The 25,584-nt window shown below is 35.5% G+C and overlaps 1 protein-coding gene across 2 annotated transcripts; it reads left to right on the forward strand.

Moving 5' to 3' along the window:
- The first annotated feature begins 1,393 nt into the window (after window positions 1-1,393).
- LOC127879379 (rRNA N6-adenosine-methyltransferase ZCCHC4-like) lies at window positions 1,394-25,028 on the forward strand. Of its 2 annotated transcripts, none has more exons than XM_052426158.1 (12): window positions 1,394-1,522; window positions 4,515-4,719; window positions 5,551-5,740; window positions 9,605-9,696; window positions 10,124-10,205; window positions 13,196-13,415; window positions 13,986-14,089; window positions 14,923-15,044; window positions 20,005-20,080; window positions 20,621-20,744; window positions 21,645-21,726; window positions 24,337-25,028. In XM_052426158.1, exons 1-12 carry the CDS (start codon window positions 1,450-1,452, stop codon window positions 24,401-24,403), a joined length of 1,437 nt encoding a protein of 478 aa, XP_052282118.1. In that variant the 5' UTR covers window positions 1,394-1,449; the 3' UTR covers window positions 24,404-25,028. The 2 variants fall into 2 exon arrangements, with proteins under 2 accessions (XP_052282118.1, XP_052282119.1); XM_052426159.1 differs by having other exon boundaries at window positions 1,426-1,538.
- The last annotated feature ends 556 nt before the right edge of the window (window positions 25,029-25,584 follow it).

Raw genomic sequence — 25,584 nt, forward strand, 5'->3', positions numbered from 1 at the left:
GTGTGGACTGCACAGGCTTATCTGGTATGACACTTTACGCACATGCATTAAGCCCAGTTTTCTCAGAACAAGGCTCATTTGATAGTGTTTGGATGAGGACAAAACCCTTGCCATCTATGATTATTAACAAATAATTAAGTCGCGTCGTTGGCAGGACATTTCACTGCCCGCAATCTGAGCAAATGTACCTATCGGAGAACTGACTTTTAGCCGGCAGGCAGAAGAAGTAACTTCTCTAATCCCCCATCACCGCATAAGAAGTAAACATGTGAACTTCCATTTTTTTTATATAATTATTTGTGACAAATTAAAGTAAACATTTGGTAAACATTGAATTATATGAATTGAACAATTACCAGTGTATGGGCGGGTTTCTGTCAAAAGCATGCATTTTGTATGCAAGTGGTGGTTAATTTTGAACTGATACGTTAGCCAGAGTTTCACATTTGTGTCAATTATTAGTGCTAAGCTGGTTATATATCATGTGTCAAACATCCGTAGATCCGTTGGTCTTTGCACTGAGGCAAAAACGCCTTATTTATTGACTACAAATAAGATGACTGGATATATGCAGTTGATGAAAACACGATTGGTCGTTTTGTTGAAAACAGACTCAAAGCATTGGGCATGCGGATACGGGAGCTTACCAATTTAAGTGGGGTTAGCAGGAACTTACACCAAGATGGCGTTGTTTTCTTGTTTCTTCGTGCTGGAGTAGAGGAAATTTTCACCCGCTAAGCCACTTTATATCTCTTTTAAATTAGATTAAATTTAACTTCAGCTTAAACTGCACTTAAGTAGACAACAGATTTGTGGACGATTTTCCTTGAATAACTTTCTTATTCCGACGTCTACAATCTTGAAACAAAAAACGAGGGAATCCCAAACACTGTAGAGCCGAAAGGAAGTATTGATTTAAAAGAAATATAGCATAGTCTATCGGCCCACTTAATGAATACTTACGAATTTTAGAAAGTGAAATCATACTAAAACACGCAAGTGTTATGTCAATTGTTCAATGTGTATTCTTGGACATAAAGAGGCCGTCTAACAGATTTTGGCATGTATTGAAGCTTGTCATTAAATGCTTTAAATGCTTTATATTGATAAATTTACACATTTGAACTATAAATCTCCAGTAAAATAACAAGAATACAATTTTAAAAAATGAAAAAAAATTCCCTCAACAGGGTTCGAACCACTGATCCCTGGATTCCTGGAGTAAAAATCCTCCCGCCTTGACCACTCGACCATACACGTTCACATTTTAAGCGAATGTATTGTTAAACTATATAAGCAATCCTCGTAGTTTCCCAAAATATCGAACGCGTCGTTGGACGGCCCCTTAACAAAGAAAACTGTAAAAAAACCATGCATGCCCTTTTTTTTCACGAAATTATTCGTGCAGTGTAACCTCCAATAAAAGAAAACTAAACCGCATATTGTGTCATGTCTGTCAACACTGGAAACATAGATATTGTTAGAGATCTCGGAGAGAAACCTGTGCCACTGTGTCCACATGGTGAGTTGTTCGGCATGTAAGTGCATTTCAATTGAATGATTGTTATATATTCAATTATGGCTAATAACGTAAATTCATTCAATGTAAAAGAAAATTACCCCAATATTTAAAAATAGTACTGTATTCCGCTTTTTAGGGCTTTTTTTATAATTGATTAAATGCACCTCTGACTCTATTGATCGCTGATGAAATAAAACACTATCCACACCACTTAAAATTATAATACAATAAAAATATGTTTTATTAGGGTTTAAATATAATTTATTCAAGTCTTATTATCAGAAAGAATACGGCTAATTTATTGTTTTGTTTTGTGGAATTGTCAGTATTAAGTCTTCCGATCACGTTTACTCTATGCTAATAACTACTTCGTATTTTTATGAAGAGGAAATTTTATTTGTGAATATACATTTATTTGGTACTAAATATGCTATATTTGCACTTTTTTTTAAAGAGTTTTAATGTTTATTTCGTTTTTATTATCAATTTATTGACTAAACAAAAGCCCTTTATACATGTTTTACGTTACTGTAACCAGTGTTTTTGCCAACCAGTCAGTGCGCATGCGCGGAAAATCCCGAATGTAAACAATAACAATTAACTCGTCTATTGGTAAAATTTGGTTTAATACATGTTCTTTTTTAAATTGCAAAAATAATATCAAAATTTACTATGAAAATAAGAAGTTCATGTGCTTATTGACACACAAATATCTTATTAATTCAGTGAAGAACTTTCCAATTTGATTTCAAAACAAACATGACTCACCTCATTTTCAAACTATCACATAGTTAGTTAGTTGTTTTATTTGTGTATACATGTCAAGCATTTTACAGTACAAATACAAATACTACGATATACATATAGCTAACATTGTAACTTCAAGTGTAAATGGTGCCTTTTATCACAGATCTAACTAATATAACGACATGATGTATACACAGGATAACCCGTAAGCCTAGACATGTAAACATGGATAAGCTTATTTCCAACGGGTCCCTGGATTTTGTTAAACAGGTCTTATAAGAGACTATAAATATATAGTTTGTTTCAGTTCTTAAGATAAAAACGACATGATCTTTAAATTATTTCTTTTACATATTAAATAAATGAGATTTCCAAACGTTGACAGACTCATACAAATTAGCATAAAAATAAGCAATGTCATAAAATTAAACAAATCTAAAAGTAAGAATACATGGAATTCTCGTCTTCCTTCATTTCATTTAATAGATGTTTCTTAACAAGTTTCTTAAAAGTAAATTTCGATTTGATGGACTTTATATTATCAGGTAATGAATGCCAATCCTTAATACCATTGTAGTAAAATGAAGAACTAGTAAAGCCATCAACTTGAGGTACTTACAAATTTAATCTTGATCTATTCCCATATTGATGGACATCTGTACATTTGACTAAATTGTCTTTCATATAGCTCGGGCATTAATTGTAGAAAATCTAATGGATATGGTTAAGTCGAAGTTGCTTGTATCTTTGCTCAATTTTCAATAAACCAAGATCTTCAAAATTCGTTACACCAAGTGATGTTCTACTATGGGAATTGTTAATAAAACGAACCATTTTATTTTGGACTATTTGTAGCTAAATTGTGCTTGAGCTGTTTCGCGAGTCCACAATACCACGAAGAGGATGCATAATTTAAATGGCAACGTATTAAAGAATTACATAAACTTATTCTAAGACTTTTATTTAAGAAAGCACTTTGTCTATATAAAAATTTAAGTCTAGAGTTAACCTTCTTGATGATATTATATACAATAGAAGAAGTGTCACAGTGTCCGGTAATCTTGCGCACTTGGTGTAATGACCCTATTTAGAAAAATTGTAGACATATGGTGTCCAAATTATAGGGACATATGAGATTTCAGAAAATTATTTAAAAAATCAGTTTGTAAAACCATTCAAATTTAATGTGGATTTCTAATGTATCGTATATGTCTGCCTTATTCTCAATTCACTTTTTGTTTCATTACTAGTATACGTAGTGTAGTGAAATAAGGTCACTTCCAACAGCCTTGCTATTGGGCTAGCTCTTTATTGGGTGTTGAATTCGATGTTGAAATCAAGAATATAGGGTGTACTTGAAGTCAAATTCTAGTAGGATATTTAACACATGCAAACTATCCTACCCAACAACATAATACATTTATATTTAGATTACACATGATACAAGTCAATAAGACATATTGTGACAGATTTAATGAATGAGTGCACTTGGCTTTTTTTAACAAATATTTTGTTAAATTTAAAATGATACAGCCATTTGTCTATCAAGATTGCACATGAAAATATTAAATGATGATTGTAGAGAAATATGAAAATGGATATTATAAATATTACACTTCACAATTTTCAAATAATATTGATATTCCAGTTATAAATGCATTATACAAGTATGCCATTAATTGTGAAGAAGCTTTCTTAAACTTGTTGTGCTGTATAATTGAATTGATTGTGACCATCGGTAAAACAGTACTTTATGTACAGAACATGCGCAGTGACTTTGGTTTTGTTTAAACATAAATAAACTTAAACAAGTAAACATTTGTTTTTTGTAAACCTTTGTTGGGAATATATTTGTTTTTAATAACCAATATTACTTTTATGTTTCTTTTTACATTTTTATGATAATAAATAAATAGAAGCCTTACACCGTCAAATATACTAAAGGGGCATATATAAGGCCCTTGCTTTAGAAGGGAAAAAAAGCCCTGTAATACTTAGGCTTAAATACTTTGACAAAGAAATTGCAGATCATTTGACATTTACTGTGGTAACTTATGTTTTTTATTATATACACGAGCCAATGCAAGTAAAACATTATGTCAGCATAATCAACTCACATTCTCATAGTATAGCTTATAAATAACTAGAATAATTAAACATGAATGTTTTTTAACCTGTTTAATTGGAATATATTTTAGTTAGAATGTATCATAATTTACATATGACAAAATCCCTGTTCTTTTAGGACCCACTTTGTTGTTCAAGCGTTACGATGTTGCCACTGGGAGGGAGCGTCAATTCTTTGCATGCTCTGCATTCCGTGACAGAAAGTCTTGTGCCTTTTTCCAATGGGATGACAAAGAGCCAGATGAGCAGAATGATGTCAGACAGAAGTGTTTGTATTTGCCTGCCCTCTGGCCATCTGTTAATCATGCTGTGATGAGGAAAAGGTACTAGTACATGTAGATCCTATTATTATCATGTGTGCTGTGTAAATGTGTCCCAGATTAACCTGAGCAGTCTGCACATGCTAATCAGGGATGTCACTTTCCACCTTGACTTGATTTTTGTTTAGGAGAGACTTTCTTGAAATGAAAAATATCATAAAAGTGGAAAGTGTTGACCCTGATTAGCCTGTGGGGACTGCACAGGCTAATCTGGGACGACTCTTTACGCACATGCATTAAACCCCCCTTTTACAGAGAACGTCTCATATGTATTCAATAGTTTCTTTGTTATTCAGAAATCTGAATAGGATTTTTAAATAGGAGTCCTAGGTCTTCTTACTTATTTACTTGACATCCGGTTTTATAAGTTGTTTATAGGTGTGACTTGATGTTTAGCTTAAGAAATCACAAATGTAATCTGAATTAAAACAACAACAATAACAGAATGGTTTAGTACAAAACTTTCTGGGTATTGTGTGTACATTGTAACTGTTTATCTCCAATATTTAAAATTATTATTAGATGCACCCATTAAAAAATAACACACATTTGAACATGACAGCACAGTAGTACTGATTTTGTCTGTTAAAGGCCTGATTTTTATTATTTGGTAAGGAATAAAACATGCGTCCCAATGACTCAAGGTTGGTTTAAGATAATCGTCCTTTATTAAATGTATGGGTCTAAATACGCTCAGTTCTGCGATTCTGATTCCCGGTTATTGTTATTTTGCAAAGGATTTATGACATTGACTGGTGGGCATTATGTTTTATTTTATAAACAGTATTAAACTGGTTGTCATAAATAAAATTATATTTTCATATTTATTTTTAGATATTTCAAAGTTAAAAGGTTGGATAAAGCAAAGAGGTTTCTCTGCGTCAACTGTGGATTGCTTCTCCTGCAAAACGAAGTAGAGAAACACAAAATTCTGGGCCATGTCTTGCGGAATCCCATTCCAAATAAATTGTTGAAAACACCCACCCTACTGTTCTCACCATTAGAAGACAATAAAACATTTGCAGTAAGAAATTCTCGATTGCTCAGGTGAGCTTTTGTGACTGGTCTTTGTCCGTCGTCTGTCCGTCCATTAACATTTGTTCAGAAACACTCTAGAGGCCACATTTATTGTCCGATCTTCATGAAACTTGGTCAGAAGCTTCATCCAATCGATTGGTCGAATTTGAAACTGGGTCGTGCTGGGTCAAAAACTAGGTCACTAGGTCAAAAAAAAGAAAAAACTTGTAAACACTGTAGAAGTCACATTTCATGCCCAATCTTCATGTAACTTTGTCAAAATGTTTGTCTTAATGATATGCTGGTTGAGTTCAAAAGTGGTTCTGGTCCGTTGAAAAACATGGCCGCCAGTGGGCAGTGCAGTTTTCCTTATTTGGCTATAGAGAAACCTTGTAAACACTCTTAAAGTCACAATTTTTGCCCAATCATCATGAAAGTTGGTCAAAACATTGTTTTTATTGATTTCTCAGATGAGTTCGAAAATGGTCCAGATCGGTGAAAAAACATGGCTGCCAGTGGGCCGGTCATTTTTCTCCATATGTATATGGTGAAAACATGTAAACACTCTAGAAGTCACATTTTTTGTCCAATTTTCATGAAATTTTGTCAGAACAATTGTTTCTTTGATATGAGAGTTGAGTTTGAAAATGGTTCCGGTCAGTTGAATAACATGGCTGCCAGGGGGGGCGGGGGACAGTTTTCCTTTTAGAGAAACCTGCTATAGAGAAACCTTTTAAACACTCTAGAAGTCACAATTTTTGTCCAATCATCATGAAAGTTGGTCAAAACAATGGTTTTATTGATATTTCGGATGAGTTCGAAAATGGTCCAGATCACATTTTGGTCAGAACATTTGTTTCCTTGATATGAGAGTTGAGTTCGAAAATGGTTCCGGTCAGTTGAATATCATGGCTGCTGAGGGGGGCAGTTTTCCTTATTTGGCTATAGAGAAACCTTGCAAACAATCTAAAAGTCACAATTTTTGCCCAATCATCTTGAAACTTGGTGAAAAGATTGGTTTTATATATATAACATAATGCCATAATTATTGCCTTTAGATTGTCCAAATTTTCATTATATTATACAAAATCCTTGTAAACACTCTAGAGGTCACAACTTTGTTTCAGATTTTATGAATCTTGGTAATAATATTTATTTTTGTAAGCAAAGTTTGATGTTTGGTAAGGGGGGTCAACTAAAAATATATGTCACCAGGTCTAATGTTACAAAAACAAAATCACTCCATATGCCAGAGTTTTGGTTCAATAATGATGAAACTTGACCAGTATGTTTGTCTGGACAATATCTAGGTCAAGTTTGATGTTTGGTAAAGATTGAATGAACCGACTCTTCTCAGGTGAGCGAACTAGGGCCATCTTGGCCCTCTTGTTTAGCTCACCTGATTGCTCAGGTGAGCTTTTGTGACCGGTCTTTGTCTGTCGTCCGTCAGTCTGTCCGTCGTCCGTCCGTCCACATTTGTTCGTAAACACTCTAGAGGCCACATTTATTGTCCGATCTTCATGAAACTTGGTCAGAAGATTTGTCCCAATGATATCTCGATCAAGTTCGAAACAAGGTTATGCTGGGTCAAAAACTAGGTCACTAGGTCAAAAAAAAGAGAAAAAGCTTGTAAACACTGTAGAAGTCACATTTAATGCCCAATCGTCATGTAACTTTGTCTAAATGTCTGTCTTAATGATATGTTGGTTGAGTTCAAAAGTAGTTCTGGTCCGTTGAAAAACATGGCCACCAGTGGGCGGGGCAGTTTTCCTTATATGGCTATAGAGAAACATTGTGAACACTGTAGAAGTCACAATTTTGGCCAAATCATCATGAAAGTATATCAAAACATTGGTTTTATTGATATGTCAGATGAGTTCGAAAATGGTCTAGATCGGTGAAAAAACATGGCCGCCAGTGGGCGGGTCATTTTTCTCTATATGTATATAGAGAAAACATGTGAACACTCTAGAAGTCACATTTTTGGCCCAATTTTCATGAAATTTTGTCAGAACATTTGTTTCCTTGATACGAGAGTTGAGTTGGAAAATGGTTCCGGTCAGTTGAAAAACATGGCTGCCGGGGGGGGGGGCAGTTTTCTTATATATATACAGTAAAAAAAATGCTTGTGAACACTCTAGAAGTCACATTTTTTGCCAAATCATCATGAAACTTGGTGAAAAGATGGGTTTTATATATATCTCAGATGAGTTTGCAAATGGTCCCGATGGGTCAATAAAAATGGCAACCAGGGGGGTGGGGCAGTTTTCCCTATGTGACTATATAGAGAGAAACCTTGTAATGGAACACTATAGAAGTCACATATTTTGCCTAATCATCTTGAAACTTAGTCAATTCATTGGTTTTATTGATTTCTTGGACAATTTGGAAAATGGCTCAGATCGGTAAAACACACTTTTTAGCTCACCTGATTGCTCAGGTGAGGTTTTAGGATTAGTCTTTGTCCGCTGTCCGTCCACATTTGGTTTGTAAACACTCTAGCATTCACATTTCTCAAGCATTCTTTATCAAAGTTGCTGAAAGATCTCAGTCAAGTTTGATGATGAGCAAAATCACATAATTAATGCCATAATTATTGCCCTTAGATTGTCCAAATTTTCATTATATTATACAAAATCCTTGTAAGCAAAATTTGATGTTTGGTAAGGGGGGTCAACTCAAAATTTAGCTCACCATTTCAAATCTTACAAAAACAAAAACACTCACTACGCCAGAGTTTTGGTTCAATAATGATGAAACTTGACCAGGATGTTTGTCTGGTCAATATCTAGGTCAAGTTTGACATTAGGTAAGTATTGAATGAACCGACTCCTCTCAGGTGAGCGATCTAGGGCCATCTTGGCCCTCTTGTTTTCTTTTTCTGATTTCTTTTACCTTGGCTCAAGCATTTGTTAAAACATTACACATGTATAAAAAAAAGAACTAAAGGAATGAGTGTACATGGATGGTTACTATGGTTACTGAATGATGTGAATAAGAATAGTGTGTTGTTAGCTGATTGATGAGGAATCCTTGTCACAAAACTTTATTACATGAAACAAACTTCACAAGTGATAAAGAAGCTTTTTTTTCAATACAAGTGAATGTGAGAGCATAGAAATGATATTGATTTATAATAGTCTTAATATATGTGTGGAATAATTGTCGCCTTCCGGTTTCACCGGAGGGGACTTATGGTTTGCGCTCTGTGTGTCTGTGAGTCTGTCTGTCTGTCTGTCACACTTTTCTGGATCCTGCGATAACTTTTAAAGTTCTTCATATTTTTTCATGAAACTTGAAACATAGATAGATGGCAATATCGACATTATGCCCGTCATTTCATTTTGTTCCTACATCAAAAATTCTGGTTGCTATGGCAACAAATATATAAAAAAATTCAGGGTGGAATTTCTGACAATGGTGGAGTCGGTAGGGGACATATATTGCTTGGTAATAGTCTTGTTCATTCTGGATTATGTGTTACATTGTACCTTTAACAATGCATATGAGTCGTGCTCTGTGAAAAGGGGGTTTAATGCATGTGCATAAAGTGTTGTCCCAGATTAGCCTGTACAGTCTTGGACAACACGTTCCGCCTAAACTGGATTTTTGGTAAGAAGAGACTTTCTTGAAATGAAAAATATCATAAAAGCGTAAAGTGTCGTCCCTGTTTAGCCTGTGCGGACCGCACAGGCTAATCTGGGACGACACTTTACGCACATGCATTAAACCCCCTTTTCACAGAGCATGGCTCATATGTAATACAGAAACATTTATGTTGCAATATTTATCTTAAAAGATGTAGCTATAGTGCTATGTGTTATGTGTGTTAATCTTGATGGAAGTACATGGGTGTCATACCGCATTTCAGCAATATCTCTTTGATGACAGAACGGTGAACTTTGTCATAGAGACCCTCTCAAGAATGAAAATCACTCATGTGCTGTGCATTGGATGCCCCAGGTAAGGCCATAGCAGTTCCAGTTTTCATGTGTTCTAATTTTAGTTAAAAGTCATATTACATGTTATTTCTAATTCGTAAATGAAAATAAAACATAATGTGTGTGTTTAAATAATGAGGTAAAAAAACGGCATTGAAGTTTGTTTCTACTCTATTGGGATATTGATGTTCACGAATCTTTTTTTCTGTCAATTATGGTACATACATTACTTGATTAAATCTATCTTTATTGCTAAGTTATTTATTAAAGGATGTCCAGCATTATGTTCTACATATAACTAAGGGAGAGAAATTTTTAAATGAATTATACCTGTAAAAGCATCTAAAGTTGTCTGTCTTTGAATCTAGGATCACTGTTAGTTACAACTTACAGGTTAACAAATCACTAGTTATTATTGGTTTCAAATTATGAAAGCTGCCTTTTTTCAGGATTCATGAAGCTGTTCAGAGAAGTGTAACAGACTGTGCACAGGGTTTGACAAGTCTTCTGCTAGACTTGGACCATAGATATGTAAGTATCAGGAAATACGGCTTTATAAGTATTAATCTTAGTTAATTGTTTTGTGTTTAATAGTTGTGTTATTTATGATTATTGAACATGAAATATGAAATGATTGGGACTGAGGCATATGTTTAATGATGCATTTGACATTAATTCAACCCATCATGTTGCAAGGCACGGTTATGTGCTTGCAGAGAAGATTGTTATGGTTTATACAAGATGTGCAGTCCACAGCCAAAATTTCAGATAAAGTGTAAACTCCTTATTGAAATGGTATGCTTGAAAAAAAAAGATATGACAATATACCAAACAGCCTTGTCTAATCACCTTGTCCAGTGGTTGATATATAAGTATTTATTATGTATTTGAGTTTCTAACGTTTAAAAAAAAGTGCAAACTGCTAAAAAATTGGCTGCACATTTGTAAATACATATCTGTGGCTCTATTTTTTATTTTAGAGCTGCATAAAATGACATTCAACTGATGGATTTAAAGTGGGGTTTAGTCATCTTTAATTTACGGAAAATTGAATTTGTCATATCTCAAAAATAAATGCATTTGTTGCTGAAGATTTTTGCTTTTAGGCTTTTGATTAAAGACTATTTGTTGTTAGGGTACCTAATTGAATGGACTTGAATCATGACAGAATAAAACATTTCCTACTTTTTGTCACAGACAAATAATAAAAGAACCTTGTGTACGAGGAAGCAGATAAACACTAATGGGGAAACTGAAATATTTGTTTAATTGTTTGTTCGTGACTGATCATTATTTGAAATTGATATTATTATATAGCATTACAAACATGAAAGTGAAATAATATTTTTTTTCCTGCTGCTGACATAAATTTGTTGACAGCCCATTAATAGTTATTTCCAATATTACATGTATTTAAATGTTTAAGACTATTAAGTTAAGTTATTTATTGACAACTTTCAAATAAGACAAAATCTGTGAACATGTCATTTTAATGTATTTTGATGTATTCACAGCTCCAGATAAGAATTTAGTCTAAAGGGTATTTTACCCCCTGATATTATTATTAAAGGGTATTTTGCTCCTTTGTTTCAGCCATAAAGGGTATTTAGGAATATTGAGGGGTTTTTACATTTCCATAAAAAACTGACATAGTACATGGCGTGTTTAATCTAAAAATATTATTATTTGTTATTAACAAGTGCAAACAAAATAAATTTTAAATGATGATATTAACAGACTGTCTTTAAAATATACAACTTACATGAGTTATATCTCTGTCTTGATTGGGTCTTTCTTGCATATAGTATTCATGTAGTACACAAACGTCATTTCGCAATTAAACTAAGTTATGGCACTAGCTAGCTGCTTGTACCATTGAAAATAAAGTCACACTACATGTGGTCTAATAAAAAAATTGTACCGGTAAGTTAAATATAAACTTTTTCAACAATAAGATCGCTTTAATTATTTTAACAATTCTATAAGCATCATTAGATTTATTCCTATTGACATATTGTAATATACAGATACTTCCTGCAGGAGCCGCTTGAAACGTCCCTTTTTCGAACTTAGAACACGATGGGCCGCCATTTTGATAACAAGGTTCTTTTGATTGAATTACATTTGTTTCAAAGGTTAACTTACACTTAACACTCAACTAGATTATTGGTTAAACCGGTTACGCACTTGAATCGATCACAAATACGTACCAAGATTTGTATTGCGTAATGTTACGTACTGGGTCGATTTTTAAATTTTAAAGTGTTTTTTTATGCCCCCTTTCTATGCCCCCTTTCGAAAAAAAGGGGGCATATAGTGATCGGACTGTCCGTCTGTCTGTCCGTCTTTCTGTCACACTTTGCGTTTAGGTTTCGAAAAATGCTCATAACTTCTATGTCCCTTGAGATATAACCTTCATATTTGGTATGCATGTGTATATGGACAAGGCCTTTCCATACGCACAATTTTTTTTACCCCTGTGACCTTGACCTTGATCTTAGGGTCCGCGTTTAGGTTTCGAAATCTGCGTTTAGGTTTAAAAAAATTCTCATAACTTCTATGTCCCTTAAGATATAACCTTCATATTTGGTATGCATGTGTATATGGACAAGGCCTTTCCATACGCACACAAATTTTTACCCCTGTGACTTTGACCTTGAACTTAGGGTCCGCGTTTAGGTTTTCGAAATCTTCGTTTAGGTTTCGAAAAATGCTCATAACTTCTATGTCCCTTGAGATATAACCTTAATATTTGGTATGCATGTGTATATGGACAAGGCCTTTCCATACGCACAATTTTTTTTACCCCTGTGACCTTGACCTTTAACTTAGGGTCCACGTTTGGGTTTCGAAATCTGCGTTTAGGTTTCAAAAAATGCTCATAACTTCTATATCCTTTGAGATATAACCTTCATATTTGGTATGCATGTGTATATGGACAAGGCCTTTCCATACGCACACAAATTTTGACCCCTGTGACCTTGACCTTGAACTTAGGGTCCGCGTTTAGGTTTTGAAATCTGCGTTTAGGTTACGAAAAATGCTCATAACTTCTATGTCCCTTGAGATATAACCTTCATATTTGGTATGCATATGTATATGGACAAAGCCTTTCCATATGCACACAAATTTTGACCCCTGTGACCTTGATCTTGAAGATAGGGTCCGCGTTTAGGTTTCGAAATCTGCGTTTAGGTTTTGAAAAATGCTCATAACTTCTATGTCGCTTCAGATATAACCTTCATATTTGGTATGCATGTGTATATGGACAAGGCCTTTCCATACGCACAGAAATTTTGACCCCTGTGACCTTGAACTTAGGGTCCGCGTTTAAGTTTGGAAATCTGCGTTTAGGTTTCGAAAAAAGCTCATAACTTCTATCAAGCGTTTATAGGGGGAATAAGTCATCCTATGGTGACAGCTCTTGTTTATTTTTCAATTCGTAAATACACAGATACGCATCTTATCTGGAGCTCTGGATGTATTTATATATATTTTTTTATTTGTTGAAATTGTTTCAGCTTCAGATATACTCCCCCTCTAAGTTCTGTCGGTACAACATGATGAACCATCACTTCTTTGAGGCCAAGAGAGATCGAGTTACATATGAGGAGTTTATCTCTAGAACCGGCAACAAAAAGGTTGCCATGGTTATTGACCCTCCATTCGGCATCATGGTGGAAGCCCTGAATGCTACGCTGTGTAAAATACAACATGAGTGGAAGGGACATACTGATGAAGGTGATTTATAGTTGAACACTCAGATTGGATCAAGGATTGTTTTTGTTATTTTGTTTGTAGATTGATTTGAAAGCTTTGAAGTCTTTTACCTGAAACTTCATAGGTGTATAGATATCAATAAAGAGAAGTACCATGCATAAGAACCATAACCGTACGCTCTTAAATAAGGAGTCATTGCCATTTATTTGTTTTGTAAGATGATTTCTTTCAGGGCTATATCTCGGATACCATGCAAGATTTCAACATGAAATTTTATGTGTGTATTGATATTAATGAGGAGAAGTGCCATGCTCAAGATCCATAACCCTCACTTGCTTTAACAAACAACTACCCTACACTTAATTCTTACCTATTAATTGTTACCTTACACTCTTTGATTGTATATCAAGGGAGTTGTATTGATCCATAAATAAAGTTCATTTTTGCAGGTTATATAAATTCAACAAATTGGCTTGTTTTAAGAATTAGATGGAAATGTTACAACCTTAGGAACCAACAATTTGCATTCAAGTTTCATCTAAATGAGTTTATCAAGAAGAAAGTGTGGCCATATGTTGCATGCATTTGCAGGGTCAGACTCTGGCAGTGCCATGCCAGTGTTTTGGTTCTTCCCCTATTTCATGGAGCACAGAGTGCTGGAAACATGCAAAACATTTACCATGCTGGACTACAAGGTATGTTTGAATAATGTCCAAGTAAGACATGTTTAGTACTGTAGTTATTTAGAAATATTTAAATTCATAGTCTGGATACATTGTGTCTTGTTCTGAGAAAACTGGTCTTAATTCATGTGCGTAAAGTGTCGTCCCTGATTAGCCTGTGCAGTCCGCACAGGCTAATCAGGGACGACACTTTCTGCTTTAATGGTATTTTTCGTTTAAAGGAAGTCCCTTTTTACCGAAAATCTAGTTAAAGCGGAAAGTGGAAAGCGAACTGCACAGGCTAATCTGGGACGACACTTTACGCACATGAATTAAGCCCAGTTTTCTCAGAACAAGACACCATTGGATATGATGAACAGTTTAAGCAAGAGCCTATGAATTTACTTTTTCATCATACTATATCACTGCATTTTTATACCCCTTGTTACAAGTTAAGGGGGTTTACTGGAATCACCATATGGTCTGTCTGTGTTTGTCCTCGGAAACAAACTTGTCTACGATGTTCTCTCTACTTTTTTAACGTACAGCATTCAAACTTGCAGGCAATTGTTCATGCTTATGTATGCTTTGTCCTCTGGTTGGCTATAGTATCCTCACAGATAAAACTTCGCTTTCGGAAAATGAGGCTTAATGCATGTGCATAGTGTCCTTCCAGATTAGCCTGTACAGTTGGCAGGCTTTTATTATCTTCTTTGTTTAAAGAAAGTCTCTTCTTAGCAAAAATCATGTTCTGATCTAGGACTCTAAGCACATGCATTAAGCCCTGTTTTCCCAGAGAAAGGCTCATGTATTTACCTATTGTTATTAGCTGGGTTAACATTGAGCACAGTTTTGTTGTTTCTTAGGTGGACTATGACAATCATGCATTGTTCCGTGGAGATAAGGGCAGAAAGAAGGGGTCCCCAGTGCGCATTTTCACCAATGTGGACCCAGGAGATGTCCCCTTGCCAGAAACGGATGGATACTGGTAGGATTGGAAATGACTTAACTGTAGTGATATATGTAGGAAGCATGGCGGAAAACCAGTGAGTGATACCACAAGATATTGCGCTATGTATTGATTGAAATATAAAATCTAAAATTAATGCAAATCCTCTTTACTGGCAATCATGGCACTTTGATTAAAAATATCGTTAGTGAAGTCCTATGGTCGCTATATATGTAGTTTTTAAACATTTTATTTAAAACTTACTTGGACTTTTTGACAGAGTGTGAAAATGACAATTTTCCTATTTTTGTCACAGATTAAAATAGAAGAAAGCAAAATGACACTAATGATGGGGACTTAGACTCAAAATACATGTTAGTTTATGAGCAATGATAATTGGAAATTGATAAAATAATACAAAGCGTAAGCAATGCTTAACCATTGAATAATTTGGAATGCTTCTGTTGTTTTTGTTATATTTGTGACAATATGTGGATGGCATATAAAATATAAAATGTTTCATGCAATGTAATGTCCTGGATGGCCAAATGGTGAAAGTGATAGCTATTTAATCCCCCAGGTTGGGGTAAACTTTTTCTTTCTTTTTTTAAATTCTTTGTATTAATACTGAAGCTCTTTAGCACTGATTTTTACATTTGTCATTTTGAAGGATTTAATGGTCAAACTTAAAACAAGCCAAAATTCATGAATAATTTCCTTAACCACTTCGATACGTATTGTGACAAATTTGTTGTCCCATAGAACGTTAGATTTAATTAAATGCCTTTCCTAAATTCAAGTTTTAAAGGCTTCATTTCCAACCCTTAGTTATAAATGAGCAGCAAACAGCATAAAACCTGATCATACTGCGACTTACTCGCAGGCTGTTCTGGTTTTTTGCTGGTTGCAAAAGCCATTTTCATTTTGCATCTTATTGGGGAAAGGGTTAAAGTGTGGCATTCTTGCATATGTTTTGTATATATATACTTGTCTAATAGGAATACGTTTCTTTCAACACTTCATTTTGGTTATTGATTATTGATACATGAGGTGTCCCTCGGCTTTCCAGAAACGTGATGTTTTGTTATGAATGAAATGTTTTAAATTGGTTTGGACGTGTTTCTGTGCAAAATTAATCACCAGGCAATTTATTTCGAATTGTTTTGTAACGTTTGTTGCTTGCTCAAAAGTGACATCTTAGTATTTCATATGAAATGTTGGATAGCTATGAGATTGTAGAGTGGGAAGGCTGAACATTTAGAAACCTCATCCATCAAAAAAAAAATTGGATCCAGGTAGATTGGTAAAGTTTGCAATGTAGTTTGGTCTGCAAAATTGCTTTGATATGATTTCTCTTACTTTTCTTTTCTTAAATGAAATGATAACAAATAATGTAGAATGACATCTATGACATTTCAGTATTTACTTTTCAATTAACAATATCAAGTATTGCTGTGAATGCTTCCAAAGTTGATGGGCTACATATTTAATGGCTAATTGTAAAGAATATTGAAGGGTTATTAGTAGCATGGAATATAATTGATCTGCTTGATAGCAATTGTATTGTCTCAGAAATGAATGTCATGAAGAGCCAGTGAAACTTAACCAGCACACGGTCTTGGGTTACTTAAATGAAGCTGTTGAGATTAAAAAAAACCTGACTTCACATAAACCTGTTGATAATGAATGCCCTAGCCATTTAATGCCTATTAGACTCTGTTTCTGGGGATATTATTGAGGATCAGAAAAACCAAATAAGTAGACTATAAAGCGAGTATATTGCTACCTTTGTTGGCCCTGATGGAACATTTGGTCGTACGAGCCTTATAGAACATTGCATAGATATAGGGGAGGCAAAACCCATTCATTGTAAAACTAGGCGTATTCCTGCACATGCAAGAAGTAGTAAATAGTGAATTGAACAAAATGTTAGAACAAAACATAATTGAGTCATGTAGTATTCCTTGGGAATCAGGAATTTGTTTGGTTAAAAAGAAAGATAATTCAATCAGGTTTTGTGTTGACCTCAGAGCTCTTAATGATGTTACTGTGTTTGATGCATATCCTTTGCAATATTTGTGAAGTATTAGTTTGCTGCTGCCCTTGCTTATTGTGTTTACAATGAAAAACATCTTTGTATCAAGAGTTTTGATTTGTGGAAACTTTCTCAAGTGTACCTTAACCCTTTCCCACTTAGAAGCGAAGAGAAAATGTCTATGTGCAAACAGCATAAAACCAAAACAGTCAGGTTTGCTGTTCATCAGTACCTAAGGTTTGGAGTTAAAGCCTTTAAAACTTGAATCTAGTAAGAAAGGTATTCAATTAAATATAACTTTCAAAGGGACTAAAAATGCGTCAAAATACGTTTTTAAGTGGTTAAGGGTTAATTGATGAATTAATTTATTTCAAGTAATTGACATAGCTCCAAACATTGACTCATAAAATAGCCTACTGTCCTGATGTATGAAAATATATCGGGCACCTTTGCCTCAGCATAGTGAGCCTCCCTGTGGTAAATGGGGATAAATGCATGTACATACAGCGTGGTCCCAGAGATTGATGCATGTACATACAGCATGGTCCCTGAGATTGATGCATGTACATACAGCGTGGTCCCAGAGATTGATGCATGTACATACAGCGTGGTCCAAGAGATTGATGCATGTACATACAGCGTGGTCCCTGAGATTGATGCATGTACATACAGCATGGTCCCTGAGATTGATGCATGTACATACAGCGTGGTCCCAGAGATTGATGCATGTACATACAGCGTGGTCCCAGAGATTGATGCATGTACATACAGCGTGGTCCCAGAGATTGATGCATGTACATACAGCGTGGTCCCAGAGATTGATGCATGTACATACAGGGTGGTCCAAGAGATTGATGCATGTACATACAGCCTGGTCCCAGAGATTGATGCATGTACATACAGCGTGGTCCCAGAGATTGATGCATGTACATACAGCATGGTCCCAGAGATTGATGCATGTACATACAGCGTGGTCCCAAAGATTGATGCATGTACGTACAGCGTGGTCCCAGAGATTGATGCATGTACATACAGCATGGTCCCAGAGATTGATGCATGTACATACAGCATGGTCCCTGAGATTGATGCATGTACATACAGCGTGGTCCCAGAGATTGATGCATGTACATACAGCATGGTCCCAGAGATTGATGCATGTACATACAGCATGGTCCCAGAGATTGATGCATGTACATACAGCATGGTCCCAGAGATTGATGCATGTACATACAGCATGGTCCCTGAGATTGATGCATGTACATACAGCGTGGTCCCAGAGATTGATGCATGTACATACAGCATGGTCCCAGAGATTGATGCATGTACATACAGCATGGTCCCAGAGATTGATGCATGTACATACAGCGTGGTCCCAGAGATTGATGCATGTACATACAGCGTGGTCCCAGAGATTGATGCATGTACATACAGCGTGGTCCCAGAGATTGATGCATGTACATACAGCGTGGTCCCTGAGATTGATGCATGTACATACAGCATGGTCCCTGAGATTGATGCATGTACATACAGCGTGGTCCCAGAGATTGATGCATGTACATACAGCATGGTCCCAGAGATTGATGCATGTACATACAGTGTGGTCCCAGAGATTGATGCATGAACATACAGCATGGTCCCAGAGATTGATGCATGTACATACAGCGTGGTCCCAGAGATTGATGCATGTACATACAGCATGGTCCCAGAGATTGATGCATGTACATACAGCATGGTCCCAGAGATTGATGCATGTACATACAGCGTGGTCCCTGAGATTGATGCATGTACATACAGCGTGGTCCCAGAGATTGATGCATGTACATACAGCATGGTCCCAGAGATTGATGCATGTACATACAGCATGGTCCCAGAGATTGATGCATGTACATACAGCATGGTCCCAGAGATTGATGCATGTACATACAGCGTGGTCCCAGAGATTGATGCATGAACATACAGCATGGTCCCAGAGATTGATGCATGTACATACAGCGTGGTCCCAGAGATTGATGCATGTACATACAGCATGGTCCCAGAGATTGATGCATGTACATACAGCATGGTCCCAGAGATTGATGCATGTACATACAGCGTGGTCCCAGAGATTGGTGCATGTACATACAGCATGGTCCCAGAGATTGATGCATGTACATACAGCGTGGTCCCAAAGATTGATGCATGTACATACAGCGTGGTCCCAGAGATTGATGCATGTACATACAGCGTGGTCCCAGAGATTGATGCATGTACATACAGCGTGGTCCCAGAGATTGATGCATGTACATACAGTGTGGTCCCAGAGATTGATGCATGTACATACAGCGTGGTCCCAGAGATTGATGCATGTACATACAGCGTGGTCCCAGAGATTGATGCATGTACATACAGCGTGGTCCCAGAGATTGATGCATGTACATACAGCATGGTCCCAGAGATTGATGCATGTACATACAGCGTGGTCCCAGAGATTGATGCATGTACATACAGCGTGGTCCCAGAGATTGATGCATGTACATACAGCGTGGTCCCAGAGATTGATGCATGTACATACAGCGTGGTCCCAGAGATTGATGCATGTACATACAGCATGGTCCCAGAGATTGATGCATGTACATACAGCGTGGTCCCAGAGATTGATGCATGTACATACAGCGTGGTCCCAGAGATTGATGCATGTACATACAGCATGGTCCCAGAGATTGATGCATGTACATACAGCGTGGTCCCAGAGATTGATGCATGTACGTACAGCGTGGTCCCAGATGGGGATTGATGCATGTACATACAGCGTGGTCCCAGATTAGCCTCAGCACTTTGCTCAGGCTAATCAGGGACAACAGTCCGCTTTTATGGTATTTTTTTGGCTTAAAGAATTTGCAGATTGCACAGGCTTATCTGGGACTACACTTTACATATGTGCATTTTACTTGGTTTTCTTAGGGGTTTGCTCATATCTATCTGCAGGTACTGTTCTTCATGCAAGAGGTATAGCAGCTCAGTCAACAAACATTGTGAACTGTGTGCAGCCTGTACCACAAAGGTAGGTTGAGTGATAAGCTAAATATTGTAAGTAGAGTTATAAACAACCATGAAAAATAACTTTAGATTTCTGTATTCCTAAACCTAGTGATATTTTAAATAGAAAAGAAAATACTGATTTATTTTAAGTAAAACATAAAAAAGACTAGTTAAAAAAACAGGAATGTTACATTCATATAATATTTTAACTAGACTATTAACTAAATAGTCTGAGCTATATAACTCATTCATTGGTTGGCATCACTGTGGGTAACTATGTCAGGGTCGGTGTTATATTCTTGTGAAGGTAATTGTGCAATATCTTGTCTCTATTGCAGATATTCTGTTGACTTTCCTTAAGTGTGAAGTAACTGATCATTTCCACAATTCTTACCAGCAATTAAACAGAATCTATATCTACAACAGCTATTGAAACAAAACTCAACTAACACAAGTTTGGTTTGAGTAATGTTTGTGTACAGATATATAATTTAAACTAATCTGGGAAGACACTTTATGCACATGCCTTCAATCCAGCTTTTCATGAGTGTGTCTGTTCCAGGATGGCCCTACGTACAAGCACTGTGAGAAGTGTGAACGCTGTGTAAAGCCATCCAGGGTCCACTGTGAGACTTGTAACATCTGTGATATACCCTCACACTGCTGCTCTGATGTGAGGAAAAAAGGCAAGTGATACACAATGTAATTACTCCAGATGTGGGATATTAACCCTTTACCACTTAGATATGTATTTTGACACATTTGTAGTCCATCAGAAAGTTAAATTTAATTAAATACCTTTCTTCCTAAATTCAAATTTTAAAGGCTTCATTTCCAACCCTTAGATACTGATGAGCAGCAAACAGCATAAAAACTGAACAGACTGCGAGTTACTGGCAGGCTGTTCTGGTTTTATGCTGTTTGCACATAGTCATTTTCACTTTGCTTTTTAGTGGGAAAGGGTTGACATTTGTTTAGTGTTTCCTTTGAAAAATCAGCTTTCTTAGTTGATAGACCTCTGAACAACGCAGTTGAATATTGAAAAATAAGGTTTGCACTATATAAATGTATTTGTATTTGAGTCGATCTGTGTACAATGAATAGAAATGAATGGGTAAATGCAAATTAATATTATGCAATAGACTAACCTATAATCAGGAGTAGATGTTTTTTATGTCCCCCACCACTATAGTATTTGTTTGTTTGTTTGCGCCAACTTTAACATTTGCAATAACTTTTGCAATATTGAAGATAGCAACTTGATATTTGGCATGTGCATCTCATGGAGCTGCACATTTTGAATGGTGAAAGGTCAAGGTCATCCTTCAAGGTCAAATGTCAAATATATAGCTTCAAAGCGGCACAAAAGGGGACATAGTGTTTCTGACAAACACATATCTAGTTGCGAATTAATTTTCTGCTCTTTTCTGCTCTTTTTTTATTGATAAATTTTAAAGTACGGTATTAAAGATTTATTTGCATGCCTCTTGTGTGGCCATCTGTTGAGACCCATCTGTATGATATATTATTTTAACAAATACATTGTTACCGATATACAAATGCTTTAACTGAATCCTGGTTTGTAGGTTGCCATATATGTGGAAGTCTTGATCACAAACGCCGGGATTGTCCCGTGAAAACTGAAGACAGAAGGCCAACATTGAAGAGGTGGGTAGCCTGTTGTTGAATATTCATATTTGATGAAAACAGGAACATGTCGGTTTCACAGTTAGGGTCTGGATTTTTTAAACATCCCAAACATTTTTAAACATTCAGAAGCAGTGTGTGAAAATGTTTTCCCCCTACTGGTGGATCTTGGTTAATTTATTGAGCGCTAAACTAATTATTTTTTCAATTTATAAACAAAACTTATGAATCTCCATATTTTACAAGGGTAATCATGCATGACTTATTTGAGCCTTTCTATGGGAAATGAAGGACTTAATGCATGGGTGTAGTGTCATCCCAGGCTATTCATGAACGACCCTACAAGCTTTTATGCAATTTTTAATTTAAAGGAAATCAATACTAAACGAATCCATTCTAGGCTGAAACTGTTGTCCCTGATAGACTTTGCAGACTGCACATGTTTATCTGGGACAACACTTAAAGAATATGCATTTAGTTCCTTAAGAAAATGCATTTAGTTCCATTTCATGTTTATCTGGGACAACACTTTAAGAACATGCATTTAGTTCCATTTCATGTTTATCTGGGACAACACTTTAAGAACATGCATTTAGTTCCATTTCATGTTTATCTGGGACAACACTTTAAGAACATGCATTTAGTTCCATTTCATGTTTATCTGGGACAACACTTTAAGAACATGCATTTAGTTCCATTTCATGTTTATCTGGGACAACACTTTAAGATCATGCATTTAGTCCCATTTCATGTTTATCTGGGTCAACACTTTAAGAACATGCATTTAGTTCCATTTCATGTTTATCTGGGACAACACTTTAAGAACATGCATTTAGTTCCATTTCATGTTTATCTGGGACAGCACTTTAAGAACATGCATTTAGTTCCATTTCATGTTTATCTGGGACAACACTTTAAGAACATGCATTTAGTTCCATTTCATGTTTATCTGGGACAACACTTTAAGATCATGCATTTAGTTCCATTTCATGTTTATCTGGGACAACACTTTAAGAACATGCATTTAGTTCCATTTCATGTTTATCTGGGACAACACTTTAAGAACATGCATTTAGTTCCATTGACCAGAGCGAGGCTCATAATATTCTTTTGACATACATTGGTTTTAAACTTAAACTCATTGTATCACCTCTTAATCTGTGTCAAATTAATATTTGGGTTTATTAACTCTTAGCTCTAGTTTTCTCTAAAAACGATATTATAGACATACTTTTGGTAGAAAACTTAATACCCTGATACCTGTGTCTGTTTTATGATATTTGTAATTATGTGTGAACAAAACTGTTGCATCTTTCTATTAAGTTGAAAATGTTTCTTGGAAAATACTTTTACAAATTAAAATGTAATAAAGACAAGTAAAATTCTATTCAAACCTTAAAGTAATATTTTATCCAACCTTAAAATATGAACCAAGTAAATGAATATGTCCTATAATGACCAGACAAATGTTACTGTGCCTTTTAGAATGTTTCATCATGTTAATGAAGCAGGTGAAAAGGGAAACTACTAAATTCGCTGTTCTCTTACCCATAAATCAACTACAATACGTTAGTTCTATCACTGTAAAACATTATTTGTCTCATCATTTTCAAAGAAAAAGTTGGAATACAAATAATTTGAAATTTGAATAAATGATGTGAATATGCAAATCATTAGTTGGTTTCAATTGTTTGTTAGCATTAAAATACACTATTATCTTATGTTTCACTATTTTTGACAATGTGTGACTAGACTACATTTTGGATTATTCTATTTAACCATACTATGTAAATTAGATTTTCAATGGCAAATGGCAAGTGTATCGTGTTTCAAATGTTTTCCAGCCTTTGGCATGTTGTCATGCAAATTCCATTTTGGCATTTATTTCTTAGACATTTATTAGTTTTGATACTGAAGAACATCTGACTGTGTTTGCCAAGAAAGTGTTACAAATAACTGGTTGCCGGAGAACATCTTGTTAACATCATGCTGTGGTTCTCAACATTTTCAATGCTAGACAAGCTTTAAGTTTTATTTCCTCATGGCATATGTAAATTGTTGTGAATGTGCAAAATACAAACTTTTTGTTTAGATTTCAGAAAGGTTTTTCACATGCTAATTAATTTTGTTATTTAATAATGGCTTGAACACAGATAGGGGGTGGGGAAGCTAAAAAGACCGTGGCACTTTTAGGGTATTGCGGTACATAAATTATGAGTTTGTATTGTAAGATACTATGTTAAGTAACTCACATAAACAAGTATGCTGTTTGTTGCTAATGCAACTTGTTATCATCTCAGTTTGGAAAAATGTCAAAGAACACAATATGTTTTAAAGCTTTACTGTCATTATTTATATTGACTGGGATTAAAATCTACACTCACACATGCCTCGTGATTGGATCTTGAGCCAATCAAGAATGTTGTCAGTTTCATTTAACCATTGGTAGTATGATTGTCACTAGAGCAGCCTTCAGTAGCAGCCATTCCTGTGATCTTTAGAATATTAGTTAATAGTTAATTAAACGAGTATTTCCACCTATGGGGAAAATATGGGAATAGGTGTGTTTATGTGGGATAGCTATGATAACCTTTGTACAATGAACATATGGTTCAACAATTATCATTTCAGAGGTCACAGCCAGTCTTTCCAGACAAGTCATGCAAAGGTTCAGGGAAAAAAGAAGAAAAGAAGATAAAACAAGAACATATTGCTAAATTTATATTATTTCTATTTGTTAATTATTTTTCTGGAGAAGCCTCCAAAGCAATTCACCACAAGACTGATTTTGGAATAAGCGTCTTAATTTTTAGCTTGGCTGTTTTCGGAGAAAACCCGAGGTATTGTCATAGCCAACTCATCGTGTCCGCCGTCTGTGTCAAGGTTTGTTAAGGTTTTGAACATTGGCTCTAAAATCAAAGTGCTTCAACCTACAACTTTGAAACTTCATATGTATATGCACCTTGATGAGTTTTACACGCCACACCCATTTTGGGGTCACTAGGTCAAAGGTCAAGGTCACTGTAATGCTGTCAAGCTTTTATTTATTCAAAACTGCACCCGCAGCCGAGCGTGGCACCCGCTATGCAGTGCTCTTGTTATATCATTGTTGTATTGCAAGTGTTGTTAACACTCACTGTGGCATTATGTCATACATTAGCAATTGTTCTTAACTTGTTTTATGGAACTGAAACTACTTGTAGTTTTTAAATGTATAGGAAAACAAACCAGCTTTATTTCTACATGAATGTCCTAATGCGTTTATTTATTTCAACATATACGGTAAGATGTGCCTTATGTAATTAAATTATTTAACATTTTCAGTTTAAATGTGTTTATGATGGGATATAGGTATATGAGGTAGGCATTCTTGTCTGTATGTGATAAGTAACTTGTTAAATGCCTTTTCTGTACTAGCATGATCTGACACAGTGTTTTTAATGTTAATTGATAGTTCATGTCCAATTCCAAAGTCTCCCCTATCAATACAGTGATTAGATATGTCCTGTAGTATTTCTTTGAAAGTGTCAGCTGTTGATGATCCACTTTTGTTCACCATTTCCCTTAAAACAAGCATGTAAGAGTTCTGTCTCTCATCAGATATAATGTATGTCTCATACATGTGTTCATGCTTTCTGATCTCATCTGTATAAAGAGTGGTACTTGTAGAAGGGGCAGCCACTTTTGCTACATGCTTGTGAGTAAGAGCAAGTTTTCTGTCCACAAAAAGGTCCACAGCTTGTCTTGATGGAATATTTCTAACCTTTTTCCCAAATAGTGTTGCTACTTCTTTAAAAACCGGGCCTACATGCTTTGTTGCCACTTTAAGGTTAGTCAAACTAATGACACATTCAACAACCTCATTTGACTATATGTTTT

The sequence above is a fragment of the Dreissena polymorpha genome, chromosome 4 (assembly GCF_020536995.1).
Source record: "Dreissena polymorpha isolate Duluth1 chromosome 4, UMN_Dpol_1.0, whole genome shotgun sequence".
Taxonomy (NCBI): domain Eukaryota; kingdom Metazoa; phylum Mollusca; class Bivalvia; order Myida; family Dreissenidae; genus Dreissena; species Dreissena polymorpha.

Excerpts from the sequence above, each read along its gene's own strand:
- LOC127879379 (XM_052426158.1), top strand. The coding sequence starts at position 1,450 with ATGTCTGTCAACACTGGAAACATAGATATTGTTAGAGATCTCGGAGAG. Across the intron at positions 10,206-13,195 it reads TAGACTTGGACCATAGATAT|CTTCAGATATACTCCCCCTC; the intron begins GTAAGTATCAGG and ends AAATTGTTTCAG. Across the intron at positions 20,745-21,644 it reads CTCTGATGTGAGGAAAAAAG|GTTGCCATATATGTGGAAGT; the intron begins GCAAGTGATACA and ends CCTGGTTTGTAG.